This window comes from Pituophis catenifer, unplaced genomic scaffold (genome assembly GCF_029215685.1).
Source record: "Pituophis catenifer annectens isolate HBS135680 unplaced genomic scaffold, rPitCat1.0.hap2 SCAF_2, whole genome shotgun sequence".
In the NCBI taxonomy this organism is placed as follows: Eukaryota; Metazoa; Chordata; class Lepidosauria; order Squamata; family Colubridae; genus Pituophis; species Pituophis catenifer.
The window spans coordinates 36890919-36910756 of record NW_027256882.1 but is presented as its reverse complement, the minus strand read 5'-3'; the positions used below and the strand labels follow the sequence as shown (position 1 = coordinate 36910756).

The 19838-nt window shown below is 42.7% G+C and overlaps 1 protein-coding gene across 1 annotated transcript in view; it reads right to left on the bottom strand.

Annotated features, from left to right (window-relative positions):
* Positions 1–19838, bottom strand: part of LOC139310142 (vomeronasal type-2 receptor 26-like) — a 30493-nt gene that overhangs the window by 7135 nt on the left and 3520 nt on the right. Inside the window, exons 2-5 of the mRNA XM_070934299.1 lie at positions 15913–16072; positions 10818–11103; positions 9454–9741; positions 5732–6568 (exon numbers count right to left, since the gene is read on the bottom strand). Of these exons, the coding sequence (XP_070790400.1) occupies positions 5732–6568; positions 9454–9741; positions 10818–11103; positions 15913–16072 (1571 nt within the window). The remainder of the gene's footprint in view (positions 1–5731; positions 6569–9453; positions 9742–10817; positions 11104–15912; positions 16073–19838) is intronic.

Here is a 19838-nt window from a genome sequence, read left to right as displayed (position 1 = left end):
CCAGCTTACGATCAAAGACTTCCTTGAACTCTTCGAGGAGGGTGTTGAGTTCATCCTGCCGAATCTGATTAACCCCTCTGATCCCGAGCCCTAATGGCTTGAACCACTCCATGCCTAGCAGGGTCAGGTGGTTGTGCTCGATGATGGTGATGGGGAGGTCGCCTTGGAACTCGCGGAAAGAGGTTTGTAGTGAGGTTCTTCCCAGGACTCCGATGGGGTTTCCTCCAAAATCGACTAGCCTGGAGCGTAGGGGTTTCAGGTCCTTTTTGCGGATGTCTGGCTTGATGCGCTTGAGATGTTGCCAGTCCATAATGGAGTAAATTGAGCCTGAATCTACCTCCATTGTACATGGGGTTCCTTCCAAGTGTACGGTCACATGGCACTTGGTGGCGGTGTTGTCATCGTAGGAGAAGTCTATGGTTGTCTGGTGCACCGCTCTCCTCTGGTTCCCGTCGCTCTCACCGCGTCTGGACTGGTAGGAGGACCATTTGGATGACCTCGTGTTGACCTCCCAATTTTCGCGCGGCCGGTGGCTGGATGGCTCCGGGGCTGGCTCCTCGGCTCTGCAAGCTTCAGCAATGTGACCCCTTCTGTTGCAACGTCTGCAGGTCGCATCCCTCCACTTGCAGTTGACTCTGGAATGGTCCCCTCTGCAGCTGGCACAGCACTCCCCCCCATCGCTTTTCCGAGCGGTTTCCCACTTCAGGGGTCTGGAGACTTTGTGCACGGCCAATTCTTCATCGGATTCTGATCCAGCCGTGGAATCCTCGGTCGATGATTGCGCAGCTCTGCGAATCTTGTGGATTCTTTTTGCCCGGAGCACTGCGGCTGCTGCTCTCTCGGAGGTCTCGGAGGCCGTAGCTTCCTCCACCACGTCCTTGAGCACAAGCTTCTCCTTGCTCAGGAACTTTTTTTGTAGGGCCCTGTCCCTCATGCCAAAAACCACGCGGTCAGCTATGGCATTGTCCACGTGATTAAATTCACAGCTGGCTGCGATTTGGCGCAGGGCGGCCACGAATTCCTTGATGGTTTCACCTTCCTTTTGATCCCTCTGGTGGAAGGTGAATCGATTAGCCACCGGTGTTCCCGTTGGGCCATAGTGGTCCTGCAGAATTTGTTGCAGGTCCGTCCATGGCAATTCCTCGATGCCCCTTGGTGCCACCAGGTCGATGGCCATCTCGAGGACATCAGTGCTGCAGTTTGCCAGGAAAATACCCTTCTTGTGGCCGTCATCGGCATCCCTGATGTTGTTGCCTCTCAGGAATTGCCGGAATCTGATCATGTAGGACTTCCATTTCTCCTTCCCTAGTCGGAAAGGGGCAAGGGTCAGCAATGTGGCTTCTGCTGCTGCCATGCCGCTGGAAGATGCCTACGAGTGACTTCAGCTGCTAGTGACTTAGCTCTTGAAGTTGGCTTCGTGCCACGAGGTTCGTCGCTTGGTTCTTGACTCCTTCGTCGCCAGTGTTAGATCGGCGCAGGGAAAGAAAGACGCGACCAGCTCTAGTCCATTCAGCACTTTATTTAAGCACAAGAATAAGACGAGCGGCTGTGCTGCCAGGGCTCTTTAAATACGCTCCGGCAGACTCAGCCGTCCAATGACAGTTCTTTAAATCTCCCGCCGGAGGATTAGCCAATCCCCAGTGGATGTCCTTATAAGGACATAACACTATCCAACATCTTCTTAAAAACGTCCAGTGTTGGAGCATTCACAGCTTCTGGAAGCAAGTTGTTCCACTGATTAATTGTTCTAACTGTCAGGAAATTTCTCCTTAGTTCTAAGTTGCATCTCTCCTTGATTAGTTTCTTCCCATTGCTTCTTGTCCTGCCCTCAGGTGCTTTGGAGAATAGCTTGACTCCCTCTTCTTTTTGGTAGCCCCTGAGATATTGGAACACTGCTATCATGCCTCCCCAGTCCTTCTTTTCATTAAATTAGACATACCCAGTTCCTGCAACCGTGCTTCATATGTTTTAGCCTCCAGTCCTCTAATCATCTTTGTTGCTCTTCTCTGCTCACTTTCTAGAGTCTCAACATCTTTTTTACATTGTGGCAACCAAAGCTGGATGCAGTAATCCAGGAATGGCCTTACCAAGGAATTATAAAGTGTTTGTCAGGTTTCGCTGGTATCTTAAATAAACTTCATTCTCAAACGCCAGGTCTCTAATGAATCTTTTTTTTAATTTAAGAATAGAAAGAACGACATCCCTGAACTCTTTGTGCAGCCAAAACTGGCACCTCATCCAAACCCCTCCCTTTCCGTTCTTCAACCCCAATGTCTCATTGGCCATCGTGCAGATCCATCTCTTCATCCCAAGCACATTCTTTTCACAGGAATTCCCCCCTCCCTCTGTCACCCAGGTAATGCTATCTACTAAAAAGCAGGAAACTAGGTAAAAGTTCATCTCAGCATTAAAGCAAAGCTTCTCCCTCTCTCATTCATGTCAGCAATGGGAGGAGATCATAATTTGGAACGCTGACAGTGTTATTAACACTTCCCGTGATCTTAATTCTATCCCTCAGTTTATGCAGCCCACAACTGTGTTGGTTTTTTTGGTAGCTGCTGCATAGTGCTGGCTCATATTTAAATGGTTGTCCACTGGGACGCCAAGATCCCTCTCATAGTTACTACCATTGAGCAAGGTGTCACATATACTGTACCTGCATTTGTTTTCTTGCCTAAATGTAGAACTTAACTTTTTTTACCATTAAATTTGATTTTGTTAGATAGCGCGCAATGTTCAAGTCTCTCAGGATCCTTCTGTATCTTAAGCCTATCTTCCAGAGTGTTGGCTATTCCTGCCAGCTTGGTGTCATCTGCAAATTTGATGAGTTCCCCATCTATCGCCTCATCCAAATAATTCATTATCTCATATTCTTGAAAACATGGAATAGATAACACCACCATCAGGTGGCTTTGTAACTGGCTAACAAATTATATTCAACATGTAGTCCTCTGGGGAACCTCATCCACATGGAGGAAAGTAAGCAATGGGGAACCTCAAGTTTCCATTTTAGGCCCAGCACTCTTCAATATCTTCAAAAAAAGATCTAGGCGAGGGAATTGAAGGGTAACTGATCAAATTTGCAGATGACACTAAGCTGACAAGAATAGCCAACACTCCAGAAGACAAGCTCAAGATCCAAAAAGATATTGACAAATTGAACATGGGCCCCTACCTAACAACATGAAATTCAACATAGATAAAAGTAAGGTTTTACACTTATTCAAGAAAAACCAACAGTATAGGTACAGACTACGTGTCAAGATTCTGAAAGATGCCCTAATTAATTCATGCGCCATGATCCAAACTTCAAAGGAAATATATTCATTTATTAGGAACACCATTCCAGCAATACTCGGATGCAGTTAGGACTGATCCTATGTAGATTTACGTTCTCCTATGACCCTGTCTCTCCCCTCCTCTCTGGCCATGTCATAAATCACATTCTCCAATTAACCACTTTGGCTGGCTGTGAAATTTAACACCCTCCTTCTGATTGCGGTGAGAAATAATGTATGGAATTCACTCCAGTTCTTTCTCCCTCCTGCTCATGGCAACTTGAAAGCTTTGCAAGTTGACACTATGTGAAATTTGGCTTAATGCCAGTAACCGTGAGAAGGATCTTGGAGTCCTAGTGAACAATCACTTAAATATGATCCAACAATGTGTGGCAGCAGACAAAAATGCCAATGCAATCCTAGGCTGCGTTAATAAAGGGATAGAATCAAGATCACATGAAGTTCTAATATTGCTTTACAAAGCCTTAGTAAGACCACATTTAGAATACTGCATCCAGTTCTGATCAACACAATATAAAAAAGATATTGAAACACTGGAAAGACTGTAGAGATGAGCAACAAAAATGATTAGAGAGCTGAAGGCTAAAACATACCAACAATTACAGCAGGGGTAAAATCCTACTAGTTTGGACCGGTTTGGGTGAACCGGTAGGGATGATTGGAATCAGTTCGCCGAACCATAGCAATCATCCCTGGTGGCCCACACATGCCCGCTCGCCTCTTCCAGCTCTCTCGCCTCTTCTGGCTCACTCGCTGCTTCTGGCTGCTCAGCCCACCCACTCACTCCCACCCTATGTAAGTTCCCTTTGCCATGCAGCCCAGCTACTTGCCTCACCAGTCACCTCTCCTGCTCAGCTCACCAAAGGTAAGCAATGCATGCCACCTGCTCATCCTTTGACTTGGGTTGGGTGCCACGGCCCGGGCCCAGGAACATGTGATTCCCAGAGTCCTTGCAGCTGCCACCCACTCACTGCCCACCTCGACCGGGTCAGAGAATGCATCATTTCCTGGCTCCGGCTTTGTCCCTTAGCCGCTGCCCACTCTCCTTTTGCCACATTATGTGTCCTTAACTTAAGGGAAGGCAAGCCAGGGCTGAGACATCGCCACTGGGCTGAATGCCAGCTTTGCCTCCCCCCCTCTTGTCGCAAGATGCCTGCAGCCACAGCCTTTTTTTTTGGTGCTCCTTTAGGTGCTTCTTGTTCCAAAAGATGCAGCAGCTGCAGGCTTCTTGTAGCAGAGCCGCTCTCCTTCTTAAACATGTCGCTGCCATCGCCACTCTGTTCCATGTGCTGGGTGCACATGCACACACCATTTCCTTATTCATTCAGCATTTATCAGTGGTGTGCGCATGTGCATGGAACAGGGTGGCAATGGCGGCAGCACATTTAAGAAGGGGAGCAGCTTCCTGTAACTTTCACTACAACAAGCCTGCAGCTGCTGCATCTTTGTCTGAAATGGTGCAGGGTCTCCTGCTCAATTTGTGGGTTGGACTAGAAAAACCTCTGAGGTCCTTTCAAAATCTTATTATTCTATGTTTTATGTTCTATGTTTTGCTGCTTCACCATCACAGCCCCCTCTGAGACAAGACCACTTGCAGATATGGGAAAACATGTAATGGGAGAAGAGGGAGAATCCAATTTTGCCCTCAGACCTGATGAAGATGAAGTTATGGAGTTAGCTAGCAAAATTCAATCTTAATCCAGAAAAAAAATCCATCTGAATTCCTTAGCTTGGAGACCACTTTGTGATCACGATAAAGGTTGAGGATTGCTGGAATATTCTGATGCTGGTTTAGTTTTGAAAATTACGTTGTCACCATAGAGCTATTTCTGTCACAAAAGCATCCCAAACTAGCACAGGTTGTTTAACTTTGGATGATGTTTCTTTATCATCTCTCTCTAACTCACCATCAGGGTTCCAAGTAATACGCCCATAGCAAACAGGACTCTGAGGCAAGAAGGTTCCTCAAATATCAGTTTTATTGGACATATCATATAGGCATAGGCTGGTGAAAACTGACTCTAAATGTTTCCACAGTTTTCACCTAATTAAAAGTAAAACTTTTCCTCCCCTTTCCAAACAATCAGTCACATGGTCCAATCAAGGTGTCATCCGGTTACCTGGTAACTTCACTCACCCACCCTCCGGCCATCGGTGGGAATGTCCTTGGTTCCCAGGAGAAAGTATTTTGTTTTGGCTACAAAACTCTAGTATCTCTATTCCTCCCCTCCCTCTCTATTCCTCAGCTCCAATGTGGCAACACTGAAGCATCAAAATGGCCTCGGTCAGGTCAGCTTCAGAATTGACACCCACTCTCAAATATCACAAACTGGGCAATTGCTCTTTGGAACATCTCACCCCTTTCTACATCTAATTTAATATTGAGGAATTGGAAGGGGAGAATAAGTGGAACCTCAAGGGAGAAGACTTACCTGCCATGGCTGTACAATCTGAGGTGGTTGATGGTCTCCAATTTGCATTCTCCTCTTACTCCGTTGGGAGGAAGAGGCAGCACTGAGGACGCAGGCCACAATTTGAATTATTTGGGAAATACTGGAGGAGTCCTGAGACATGATTCTTGCAATCACATCATGGGGTGGAAATTCCCAATTCTCTTTTTCTCTACATTTTTTCCAAACTTTCTTAGATAACACAGGACTTGAAAAAGAACATTGGAAAGCTTCCTTTCCATACGATAAGAACATAGATGCATGAGAATTAAAGTCATAATACTGAGTCCTTCTCTTTGTCTTGATGAGGAAGGAAAACAAAGCATATTTATTTTGGAGATCAACCAAGAGGTCAAAACTATCTACACTTAAAGCTGTCAAAGTTGTTGCAATCCACACCCTTCCCACAAGGGATGTATTAGTCATATCAATCGTTTGTATTATTACTGCTAACATTCCTGAGGCCTGTAAATCCAGTTGGAATACTATAATTTTTATTTGACTCTTGATAAGAGAAAGGAACATTTTCCTTTTTTCTTGCATGAGAGTTTCTCCAGCACTTGTCGGCAGATTTGCTTCTGGGACAGATCCTGAAAGGACAATGCAAATCCCATTTTTTAGAGCAAGGACTTCCAAGCGTCTTTTGAATTTTTCTCCTTTTTCATTGTCCTGAGAGAGGAGGCCGATCCACGTCCATTGGAAGTGCAGGAGCAGCTGGATGATTGCTGAGTAAGGAGGTTCTTGGTTTGGGGTCATCCGATATGAAAAAGGAAAACGATGATTTTTCTCAGCCATCTGGTTGATGACATTATAGTTGATCTAAGATAAAAGAGAAGGTATTGGTAGTGTAGGAAGTTAGCACCCACCCTCCTAGGAACATGAGATATTTTCAGTAATGGTATAGGTTCCCCTCACAGATATGTGCTAGTCGTTCCTGACTCTAGGGGGTGGTGCTCATCTCTGTTTCAAAGCCCACCCCCTCCTAGGAAAATGAGATATTTAGGAAATATTAAAAGGGAAGAATATTTCCCCTAAAAGGGAGACAGAAACTTCACCCCCCCCCCATCTTTGTCAATGGGCCTTTAAGGCCTGAGCCAGTCTATTCTACATAACAAAGATCTACCTGCTTCAGGCAGAACCATAATAGCAATCCCAAAGCCCTTTCAGTACTTCACCATCCAGCAAGGCTCAACCAATCATGGACTCAAAACACAACCTACAGAGTTGCCCCTGTATGGCCCTATGGGAGTCTGACAACCAATCAGAATAAAGTTCAAATTCAGAGAGGGCATAAAACTCAGTCACTCTCAGCATCTCTTCCCTTTTTTTCTTCACCCAACATGATCAAAGCATATGATCCTGTCCACCGTTAATACCATCTTTCCAAGCAGCCACCATGTTTCCAGTGCTTTTCCCCCATTTGTAACTGAACCCAGAAGGATTTTTCTTCCAACAGTAGTTTGTGCCAGTTTTAATGTTAAAAGTCAGATGGTAAATCTAAGGGCCTTTCCACACTGCTGAGAGATGTTTCAAATGATAAGTGCATGGATTTTGCTAGTTCCCTTGATGTTCTGTCCTGTTGTCTTGTATGCTCCCTTTGAAACCAGGGAGCTCTGAATTATCTGTGGGTGATGTTCATTGGTGGTCCTCATAGAGCACACCCTTCTGGTCACCTTATAGCTCTGTGGGTCACCCATCCACTCAGTCAATTAGTCAATCAGAATAGAGCTGGAAAGTCTTCTAGTTCAACCACCTGCTCAAGTAGGAGACCCTAGTCCAGGGGTATCAAACTCAAGGCCTGAGGGCTGGATCTGGCCTGCAGGGTGCTTAGATCTGGCCTGTGGGGTCGCCCTTGAAATAGCAAAGGACCAGCCCACAGTGCCTCTGCCAGTGAAAATGGAGTTAGAGAGGGCCGGGCATGGCCCTCCCGAGCTCTGTTTTGGCAAGGAGAGGGTTGCAGGAGGCTTCCCAGCCAAAAATAAAGCTTGCGAGGGCCATGCATGCCCCCTCCGAGCTCTGTTTAAGGGGGCAGAGGGTTGCAGGAGGCCATCCCAGATGAAAACGGGGCTCAGGAGCCCATTTTCACTGGCAGAGCATTCAGGCCACCGCAGGTGCCCCTGACACAAGTGACATCATGCTGCCCATTCCCACCTTGGCCATGCCTCCACCCAAAGTCAGACACAACCTGGATGTGGCCCTCAATGAAATCGAGTGACACCCCAGCCCTAGTCCAACCCCCTGTTCAAGCAGCAGACCCAAGACCTTTTTACACAAGTGACTGTCCAGTCTCTTCTTAAAAAAAACCCAGTGATGAAGCACCCACAACTTCTGAAGGCAAACTGTTCCAATGATTAATTGTCCTCCAAGCCTTAATTCCAGGTTGCTTCCCTCCTTGATTAGCTTCCATCCATTGCTTCTTGTCCTGCCTTCTGGTGCTTTGGAAAATAAATTGACCTTCTCCTCTTTATGGCAGCCTCACAAATACTGGAAAACTGCTATGCACTCATGGAATATCTTTTTAAACTGACAAACATATTAATTTCTCATAGATTATTACTACTTATTTGATTGTTTCGTATGTTGGGCTTGAAATATTGTTACAACCCCCCTCAGGAATTGTTTAATATTGGTCTATTATTTCATTGTCTTCATTCATATAATTGATTTCAAATCATTCTATATAAACTCTTTAATTGGCTGAATTTCTTTCAGACATTTGAAATGCAGAAGTCAGTTTACTAACCTCCTTTAAAAAAAAAAACCCAAATCAACTGGCATTTTGCCAAGCTCCAGTTCAAAATAGGAAAGAATATTATGACATACTTTCTTCTGTGTTGTACATTAATTGTTGTTGTTAGTTGTGAAGTCATGTCTGACCAGGGGTGAAATGTAAAATGTGTTACTACCGGTTCTGTGGGCGTGGCTTGGTGGGCGTGGCCAAAAAATTTTTTTTAAACTTTTTAAAGCATTTTTTTCTGCAAATGCAAAAAAATGCTTTGAAAAGCCTCTGCCGATCAGGCAACTCAGCTGGGATTGTCAGAGAGACTTTAAAGCATTTTTTTCTGCAAACTCTTCAGCGGAAGAGGTGATTAAAAAAATGCTTTAGAAAGCCTCTGACGATCCCAGCTGAGCCGCGCGATCATCAGAGGCTTTTTTTTTACTTTTAAAAGCATTTTTTAAGCGGAAGAAGAAGTAAAAAAATGCTTTTAAAAGTAAAAAAAAAAGCCTCTGATGATCATGCGGCTCAGCTGGGCATGGTGGTGGTCGGGGGAGCAGCCATTTTTGGGCGATCCAGTCCTAACTGGGAAGATTTTAACCCCTGTGTCTGACCCATCGTGACCCCATGGACAATGTTTCTCCAGGCCTTCCTGTCCTCTATCATCCTCTGGAGTCCATTTAAGCTCACACCTACTGCTTCAGTGATTCGATCCAACCACCTCGTTCTCTGTCATCTCCTTCTTCTTCCTTACCCAGCATTAGGCTCTCCTCCAGTGAGACCTTCCTTCTCAATAGGTGGCCAAAGTATTTGAGTTTCATCTTCAGGATATGGCCTTCTAAAGAGCAGTCAGGGTTTATCTCCTCTAGGAATGTGGTCACCAACTGATGGTCCATGGACCACTGGTGGTCCATGAGAAAATTTAGGTGGCCCTCAGAAAAATTATTTGCAGTTTTATATTGCACTAAATCAGGGGTCCTCAAACTACGGCCCCTGGGTCGGATATGTGCAAAGAACATTTGTGTTGCTGCAGAATCTCCCCCTTTGGGGTCTTCTTGTGTGGGTCAGAGGGGGGAAGAAATTCTGACTTGAGGTCTGTTTCAGCCCCCTGGTGCAGGGCTTTGGGTGAAGGCTGGAGGGAAGTGCCGCTGGTGGCGAAGATCCGGAGGTCCTTGTTCCAGTGAGACTGCATCATGGCCTGGAATTGGCTGACCATCTCAGTCTGCTGAGCCTCCAGGTACCAGTAACTGGCCTTGTACTCTTCTGCTTGGAAAGCCTATGCTCGTAGTCCTCAGTGAGGTGCTTCTGCTGAGCCTCCTTCTCGGTCAGATTGAATTTGAACTGAGCCAGATGTTTTGCCAACTCTTTCTCGTGTTGGCTGCTTAGCTCCAACAACTGCTTCCTGTTGGGGCCCTAAGGGGCCCAGGCGGGTAGGCTAGGAGGCTGGCAAGACGCCCCTCGATGTGAGTGACATCAAGTTGGCCGCACCCACCCAGCCAGTCATTAGGCAGGGATTTAAAATTATGAATTTAGTGGTCCCTGAGGTCCAAAAGGTTGGGGACCCCTGCTCTAGGACTAACCAGTTGATCATCTTGCAGTCCAAGGGACTCGCAGGAGTCTTCTTCCGCACCATAGTTCAAAGACATCAGTTCTTTGGCGCTCAGCCTTTTTTATGTACACTATTTTTTTTTATGTACACTAGAGAAAGTATGTAAAAGCTGCTTTCTGGAGGTGCCTTCTACTTATCTTGACCCATTTATTGTTTTTTTCATATCTTTCTTTTGAATTTTTTACTTCAGTCTCAACATTATAAAAATGAGGAATTCCTCACTGTGAGAGTTATTAAGAGTTGGAACAGCCTGCCTCCTGGAGCTCCACTGCTGGTTATTTTCAAGGAAAACTTGGACAGCAATTTGGCTACAGTGGTCTGACCATTCCTCTTCTGTGTAAGGAGATGTACTTTTTATTCTATGATTCTATGGAAAAAAATCTCTTTTGCATTGGTCATTAAATTTTCAAAATGTTTAAAAGTCACTGATTCAACCCTCATACATTCTATGACAAAGTCTTACTTTTTGAAAGTAATAATTTTCAAAATTCCCAATGGTCACACCCAGACTTTTTCTGCTACCAGAGGCCTGCTGGCCACATGGACCAAAGCCAAAGTATGTATATTCATAGAATGGTGGACTGCAACCGGTTTAAAAACTGGTTCTGTGAGCTCACACTTTGCATTTGTGTACAGCGCTCAAAATACATCAATATCAAGCTCTATAGCTTACCCTCTAGTGCTGCCTTCTAGGCAAATCTGAACAATTTACAACATGGAATTAATTTCATTTGGCTTTATACCTGTGGAATTTTATAGATGCTCAAGACATTGGAAATATGATCAAAGAGTTCAGAATCCATCTCTTCAAGAATTGCCAGCAGGTTCTTTTGTCTTCCACATCTGTAGTTTGGGATGTTCTCCTGTCCTGTAGACAGCACATCCAGCATGGCCTCATAGGTCATTCGTGCATTGAAAAAGGTCCCATAGAAGTTGTAGCCCAGGGTGATGTTGGGTAAGAGCCTTGAATTCTGGTTGACTTCATGAACAGCCAACAAGAAGGTCAGAATTTGGTAGAAGGTGTTCTCACTGCAATGTAAAAAATTTCATCATCTTTTTTTGCTCTATATCAATGATTTATGTGATCAACTTAAAAGGAATTGCATTCTTTTTGCCAATGATGTAAAATTACTCAATTTTACAGATAATTCTGTTGTTTTGCAAAGGGATCTCAACTATGTTTCTAAATGGTGTCTGAATGGTCACCTATTTGGCAACTTCAAATTTCAATTCATAAATGCTCTGTCTTATATATTAGTAAACATAATCAGAATGTCAAGTATAAGAAAAGTGGCATTGATCTAGCACAGTGGTCACCAACTGGTTGTGGCTGCTTAGCTCCAACAACTGGGGCCCTAACTGGGGTGCCAGTAACTGGCCTTGTAGTCCCACAGGTCTTCCCTCTGCATGGAAAGACAATGCTTGTAGTCCTCAGTGAGGTGCTTCTGCTGAGCCTCCTTCTTGGTCAGATCCAATTTGAACTGAGCCAGATGTTTTGCCAACTCTTTCTCATGGTGGCTGCTTAGCTCCAACAACTTCTTCCTCTTGGGGCCCTAAGGTGCCCAGGCAGGTAGGCGAGGAGTGGCAAGTAGAGGCTGGCAAGGCACCCTTTGACATGTGTGACATCAAGTTGGCCACACCCACCCAGCCGGTCATTAGGCAGATCATATTAGCGGTCCCTGGGATTTCAAATTACGAATTCAGTGGTCCCTGAGGTCCAAAAGGTTGGGGATCTCTGATCTAGCAGATGACCCTCATCTTGTTAAGGACATAGGTGTACTTACTTTATCTCTGACAATTTATGCTCCAACGCTCACTGTAACAGCATTGCTAAAAAAGCATTAAGAGTTGTAAGGTTAATTTGACGAAGCTTTTTTTTCTGGAAACATTGTATTGCTCATTAGAGCTTATAAAACTTACGCTAGACCAATCTTAGAGTATTGTTCAACTGTTTGGAATCCCCACCATATATCTGACATCAGTACAATTGAGTGGGTTCAGAAGTACTTCACGAGAAAAGTCTTGCACAATTCTTTTCACAATAGAATTCCCTATGTTACTAGGCTCAAAATTCTCAGTTTGGATAATTTAGAACTGCGTCCTTGTGGCCAGGCCTAGGTATTACATCCAAAATTAAACAGTGATATTTTACCTGTAAATGACTTTTTCTGTTTTAATCGCAATAATATGTCGGCGAACACTTTAAATTCCATGTAAATCGTTCTAAACTTTACTGTAAAAATATGATTTCTGTAACAGAGTTGTCAAAGTCTGGAATGCCCTACCTGATTCAGTTGTCTCAGCTACAAATTTTCACAGTTTCAGTCACAAATTGACTTCCATGGAACTTACATCATACTTAAGTGGTAAGTAGGGGGAGCATGCATAAGTGCACTAATGTGCCTATCGTCCAGGGGTAAAATTCAGCAGGTTCTGACAGGTTCTGGAGAACTAGTAGTGGAAATTTTGAGTAGTTTGGAGAACTGGCAAATGCCACCTCTGGCTGGCCCCGGGAGTGGTGTGGGAATGGGGATTTTGAAGTATCCTTCCCCTGCCACACCGACCAAGACACACCATGCCCATCAAGCCACACCCACAGAAGTGGTAGTAAAAAAAATTGAGTTTCACCACTGCTATCGTCCTTTTCATTGTACTTTTATTCTCTTATTCTTGTTCTCATTTTTCTTTGACAAATTCAAATAAAGAAAGAAAGAAATCTTCAGTTTGGATTTTCATGAAAGCATATCATATTTACTGCAGCTTTATATCTATATAGTGCAATCAGTGGTGGGATTCAGCCAGTTCGCACCACTTTGGGAGAACCGGTTGTTAACTTTCTGAGCAGTTTGGCAAACTGGTTGTTGGAAGAAATCATTAGGGCAGAGAACCGGTTGTTAAATTACTTGAATCCCACCACTGAGTGCAGTGCCAAAAAGTTAATCAACTTCTCTTTATTCATGTCAGGGATCCGACAGATGCCCTAATTAAATCATGAGCCTCTAACCAAGCTTCAAAAGAAATCCAGTTAGTTATTAGGAGCTTCATATAGGCACTTTCCCAAGTGAAGCCAAATCTGACCCCACGTAAATAATGCCCCAACCATGACCTTGTTTTCCTCCTCCCCTCATGCTGTGTCATTAATCACATTTGCCAACGGAGCAATTTTGCGGGCTGTAGAGATCACTCCTCTCCGGCTGCTGTGGTAACCCTGGGATACAGCCTTTAGAGATATAATTCTAGAATGTGCATCTGTCTTTGGCTGCTGTGCTGTTTTGTCGGTTTCCCATCCCACTTGCCTATGGCAACTCGAGAGCAGGCCAGGGATGCTTTGCAAGTTGACATTTCAATTAAATTATTCAATTTATTTGAATTTTGCAAGTGATAGACATTTTTGAAATTTCTCTGAGAAGAACAGTCCCATTGACACCACTAGGAGCTTCTTGCCAAAAAAAAAATATCAGAGAGAGATAGCAAGCTTGTTATGTCAGGATCAAAGGAATGCTATCAAAATCACCATAACTGATTCTGCCTTTTTCTCCACATTATGACTTGGAGGAAAAAAAATGAGGAAAATTATTCTTATAGTTCAGGAGCCAGGTAAGGAAAATGGTTACAATAGCAAGAAACCTCCACACCATCGTCTTCTCAAAAAGAAAGTGTGAAGGTTTCTTAGTATTGTAACTGTTTCAATCTGCTTAGAATAAACTTTTTGCAAAACTGAAGCATTTATTTAATCCACTTACCTATTTATAAAGCTAATATATCACTCATATCAATTCACAACAACCCGTAAAATGTAATTAAAATCATACCACTCAGGTGTGAACTAAATCATATCTCTGATGAATATACAGTAAAGGTGACAAATAGATTTAAGGAATTAGATCTGATAGACAGAGTGCCTGAAGAACTATGGATGGAGTATCGCAACATTGTACAAGAGGTAGCAACTAAAACCATCCCAAAGAAAAAGAAAGGCAAGAAAGCAAAATGGCTGTTGAGGAAGCTTTGTAAATAGCTGAGGAAAGAAGGGAAGCGAAAGGCAAGGGAGAAAGAGAAAGATACACCCAATTTAATGCAGAATTCCAGAGAATAGCTAAAAGAGATAAGAGTGCCTTCTTAAATGAACAGTGCAAAGAAACAGAAGAAAACAAAAGAATAGGGAGGACCAGAGATCTCTTCAAGAAAATTGGAGATATGAAGGGAACATTTCCTGCAAAGATAGGCATAATAAAGGACCAAAACGGTAGGGACATAACAGAGGCAGAAGAGATTAAGAAGAGGTGGCAAAATTACACAGAAAAATTATATAAGATCCTTTTCTTTCCAATCCTCAAGAATGCTATTAAGGGATGCTACCAAGTGTACATGTATAGGTTGTGATCATATGATATGATTTCTTCCCGTTGTATCACCCTGGAGAGGACTAACTGTTGGGATTCAAGTGCTAGATTAGCAAGTGGTATTACCTAACTGAAGATGGATATCTCTTTAGCAAGCCTTCCTTAGACTTAGATATTAGCTGCAAAATACTCATGGTTTCCATAAAGAAGGCTGAGCACCAAAGAATTGAGGCCTTTGAACTATGGTGCTGGAGACGACAGAAAATGAGGTGGCTGGATGGAGTCACTGAAGCAGTCGGTGTGAGCTTAAATGGTCTCTGGGGGATGGTAGAGGACAGAAAGGCCTGGAGTAATGTTGTCCATGATGGTGATGGGTCAGACACGATTTTGTGACTAAGAACAACAACATTCACGGCTTTAGAGTTATTGTCCTATATTTTACAGTTAACTACAGTTAATGGGATTCCTCTGCCACTAAACATTAACTTATCTCATAAAGTCTGTCCCCTCCTTGAATTCGGTTTTTAAAAAGTATCCCTTTTATCTAAACCAAAAGGAACAGCTACAAAAGTGTTGAAGGGTGGAAAGAAAGAGCGGAGAGGGTGATAGGAATTATAGAATAAATGTAAGGAAGGGGAAGAAACAGAGGGAGAAAATACCAGAGATCTCACTCTATTTTAAGGTGTCATTCATTTACTTTATTGGGAGTTACTGTTTAACCATTGTTAATAAATAAATAAATAAAATAAATATGAATAAATATGTTGCTGACTCTCCAGAGTACCAAGGTAATCATTTTGAAAGCAGGCAGGACCCCATCCAGGCAAGATTCATTGTGGGAGAGAGTTGGCAGTGCCCATTGTTGCCCAGTGTTGAGGCTGACACTTGTGGAAGAACTTAAAAAGAAACTTTGCAAATTCAGGTTTGACAAAATCATCAGGTTCCCCAAGAGCCTTTTCTCTAAAGCAAATTGGAATGAGCAGTAATGATTTGCCTTTTTCAAGGTGAGGAATAGGGGAAAGGAAATCATTCCTAGAAAAGACATTGGAGATATGTGGTTGGAGAAGATGACACAGAAACATATCAGTTTAAAACCTGAACTATTCCTGTTGGGGATTCTACCAGAAGTTTATAGTAAAGAAAATGTATACTTGATTATTCATGTAATAACTGCAGCTAGAATTGTATTTGCACAAAATTGTAAAAGTGAAGAGATCCCTACGGATGAAAATATGATTAAGAAAATATTAGAATGTGCAGAAATGAATAGAACAGAATAGAACAGAACAGAACAGAACAGAACAGAACTGAACTGAACAGAACAGAACAGAACAGAACAGAACAGAACAGAACAGAACAGGTTTTTCTGCTGCACCAGCTCAGTAGAATCACACCCACTCTGTTCTGGACTTTTCTTCCTTTCTAGCAGCTAGCAAACTCTTCCTGCTAGGTGGGAGGAAAAAAGCCCAGAATCCTTGGATGAGTTGACAATTACCTTTTCAGTTGATGGGTTGGAGGCTTGGAGAATGAAAATGGGTACAACAGACCTCCGATTTCAGACATTATTCCTGTAATCCAGTAGTCTCCTGGCTTGTAGTAATGGAACCACTCGTTTTCTTCTATGATCACCTTAAATGGACATTTCATCAGTGTACCTGCACAGGGAATTTGAGACAGAAACTGAAGCAGAAAAAGCTGTATATGCAGCAGCAGCAACATTTGACATCCAGTATACTGCAGAAGATCCTTTCTAGAGTTCTTTCTTCAGCACAGAGTTAAATCTCAGAGATCACAGAAAGACCACAACTACAGTGAAGAAGGTCCAGTTTGCCCCCAGATTTGGAAGAGCTATCTGCAATTTCAGACTGCTAGAGTATTTGCCCAACTTTACCCCAAACTCTGATCTCATTACAGGAGGCTGTTACAAATCAGATTATCACATGCTGTCTATCCCATTTGTTGTCACATAGATTAGCAACTAATTGTGGTGGTGGAAATCCCATAAACCTTGTTCAAAGGAGAATAAATAATCGTGATTTTGATAATTAGAAGGGGAATTGGGAACGAGACTTGGCCATAAAAGTGTGCCGTTGGAGAAAAGAGTTTTCTTTGACTCAGGAGAATAATCCTAATTTGAGAGCTGAGAAAGGAACAATTCAGGGAAATTTGATTGTTTTTTAGTCTCCAAACTTATTCTTGAGATTGTAAAGATTTAAATGTGTAAAAACAGTTCAACACTCTTGAACTAGGCAGTGGGCCATTATAATTCCTTCTTATTTTGTCTGATGTGGATGAGGCCATCTTCTTCAGTGAAGGTTTGATACTCCAGAATGAATTAACTCCAGATCATGACATATTGAATCACCTATTATTATTGTTGATGATGAGCCACGGTGATGCAGTGGTTAAGTGCAGTACTGCAGGCTACTTCTGCTGATCACCGGCTGCCAGCAGTTTGGCAGGTCGAATCTCACCAGGCTCAATGTTGACTCAGCCTTCCATCCTTCCGAGCTCGGTGAAATGAGGACCCAGCTTATTGGGGGCAATAGGCTGACTCTGTAAACTGCTTGGAAAGGGTAGAATAGAGCAGAGCAGAGCAGAGCAGAGCAGAGCAGAGCAGAGCAGAGCAGAGCAGAGCAGAACAGAACAGAACAGAACAGAACAGAACAGAATAGAATAGAATAGAATAGAATAGAATAGAATAGAATAGAATAGAATAGAAAAATAGAGTTGGAAGGGACTGTGGAGTTACATATCCTATTTTATTCTTGTTGAGTTCATTCTTGTTGAGTGCTGGGTTCTGGACACTTTGATATGGTAAACAATTGGAGGGAGGAAATGTTTCTTATCTTTACAGATAACTTAGAAGTGGCTAGGATAGATTCAATACTACTGTTAGGGTGTGTGTAAAAAGTATTTGTTGCTTGTGCAACGAGCAGAGCAGAAACACACAGGGAAGGAGATAAACGTCCAGCTCATGTGAGAATAATACTTTATAGATAACAAACAGTCTCGGTGTAAGTAAAACAGTCCAAGGTCATAAACAGTAATATCAGTCCAGTAAGTATCTTCCCTTACCAAAGCAAACAGACTTTAGTAACTCTTGGTATACAGTACCATACGCAGTAAGCAACAGGATACAATCAGGTATCAATCCGGAAGAAGCAGGAAGAAGCAGGAAGAAGGAACGCTTCTCTGTGCTGCTTATTTATGCACTGTAGCCTAATTACAGGGTTCAGCAAACCCTGATTACATGGCTCAGTTGTTTCTTAAAGAAACAGATATTGCCTGACCAACAAGTTAGGAGTAAGCTGCAAGCTGAACCTAACATTCTCCCCATTGGGCAGGACAATATCCACAATAGATGCAGAAACAGAAATGCACATCCAAATCATACATTGTACAGTGGTATCAGTTACATTTCAGATTCTTAATCCAACTCTTTCACAACAATTGGTGTGTTTAATGGCACCTTGCGCTTTAGTAAAGTTGTCGGCAATATTGTACTCTGATGCGCAATATTCCAATGTAATCATGTTATCCTTAACACATTGCCGAACATTCAGATAACGTATATCAGTGTATTTAGTCCTTGTCTTTACAGCAAGATTCGTTGCCATTTTAATGGCTGCCTGGTTATCTTCATAAACCGTAATAGGATAATCCATTTTGAATCCAATATCTTCCATCAACTGTTTATAATAAATCAGTTCAGTACATGTAAGTGATAGACAAGAAAATTCCGCTTCCATGGTAGACAAACTGATGTGTTTCTGGCGAATTGATCTCCATCCAATCAGGCAGTTATCCAACATGATTGCCATTCCAGACGTAGATTTTCTGGCAAAACTGGCATCAGCATATGCCTTTAACATCATATTGGCATTTGGTTCTAAATACATAGCAAAATGCAATGTTCTTTTAAGATACCTAAGAACACGTTTAGCAGCCTGCCAATGCCTATCAGTAGGCTCTGAACTATATTGTGCTAGTTGATTAACACTAAAAGCTATATCAGGCCGTGTCCAGTTGCTCAAATACGACAAACTGCCTATTAATGATTGATACAGTTCTTTACTGAACTGTGGACTCTGCAAACTATCCTGCTGAAATTCCTGTGCCATAGGAGTCTTGGCAGGTTTACATAATTCCATCCCATATTTTTTCAACAATTTGCAGATCTTATTAGACTGTGATATTTTAAATCCTCTAGATGTTTTCAGGATATCCAGCCCTAGATAATGCCGTATATGTCCTAGATTTCTAAGTTTAAATTTTGTTTGCAACTGACCGATAATCTCTCTGGCCTCAGCGTCAGTTCTGGTAATTATGGCAATGTCGTCTGTAAAGAGTAACAAGAATGAAACACATCCATCCTGTTCTTTTTTAAACAGACATTTATCTGCTACGCCCTCATAGAACCCAATGTTATGTAATTCCTGCACTATACATTGGTTCCACTCGTAACCTGATTGCCTTAAACCATATAGGCTTTTTTGTAGCCTCCAACACTCAGTTCTATCCTGTGTATCATAACCAGGAGGTTTCTTCATATATATTGTATGCCTCAACGGAGCGTTCAAATAAGCTGTCTCGACATCTAAATGAGTAATTGAGCATTTATTTCTAGCTGCCCAAACAAGCATCGTTCTCAAAGTGCTCGCTCGTAGACTTGGAGCAAAAACCTCATCATAGTCTCTATCTGTCTGTGAGAACCCTTGTGCAACAAGCCGAGCTTTATGGGTTACTACCCCATCTACACTTTTCTTTACCTTATAGACCCACCTACAGCCTATAAGTTTCTCATTTGGTGGTTTTCTTACAACTTCATAGACACCAAGCCTCTTCAAAGAATCAATTTCTCTATCCATTGCCTCTTGCCAGGCTTTTTGCTCCTTTTCTGGATATAATTTTATATCATGATAACTGGATGGTTCGATATCTACTTGGCAAACCACTGTGGCTTTATAGCGATCTGGTGGATGCCGGTCCCTGGAAGATCGTCTAGGCATAACAGGACTAACATCAGGTATATTGGGTTCATCCTCCCCTAACCCTAATTCCTGTTCCTGTTCTTCAACCTTAATAGATGGTTTATCATCCATCCCAGATGAACTATCATCAGGAATATGGTCCATTCTAACATCTACATCTGTAAAACCATAGTCTGCTTTTTCTAACCTGTCCCAGCCTTCATGTTCTAGGAATTTAGCATTAGTGCTACACAAAACTTTTGTTGTTCCTTTTTCCCAGAACCTATAGGACCTATGGTTAGCCTCATAGCCAACAAAAATCATTTTCTTTGCTCTCTGTTGGTCCTTCCTTCTCTGACTAACTGGTGTATGCACCCAGGCTGGTGCACCAAAAGTATGTATATAACTTAAATCAGACTTCCTCCCGTGCCATAAAGTAAAAGGTATT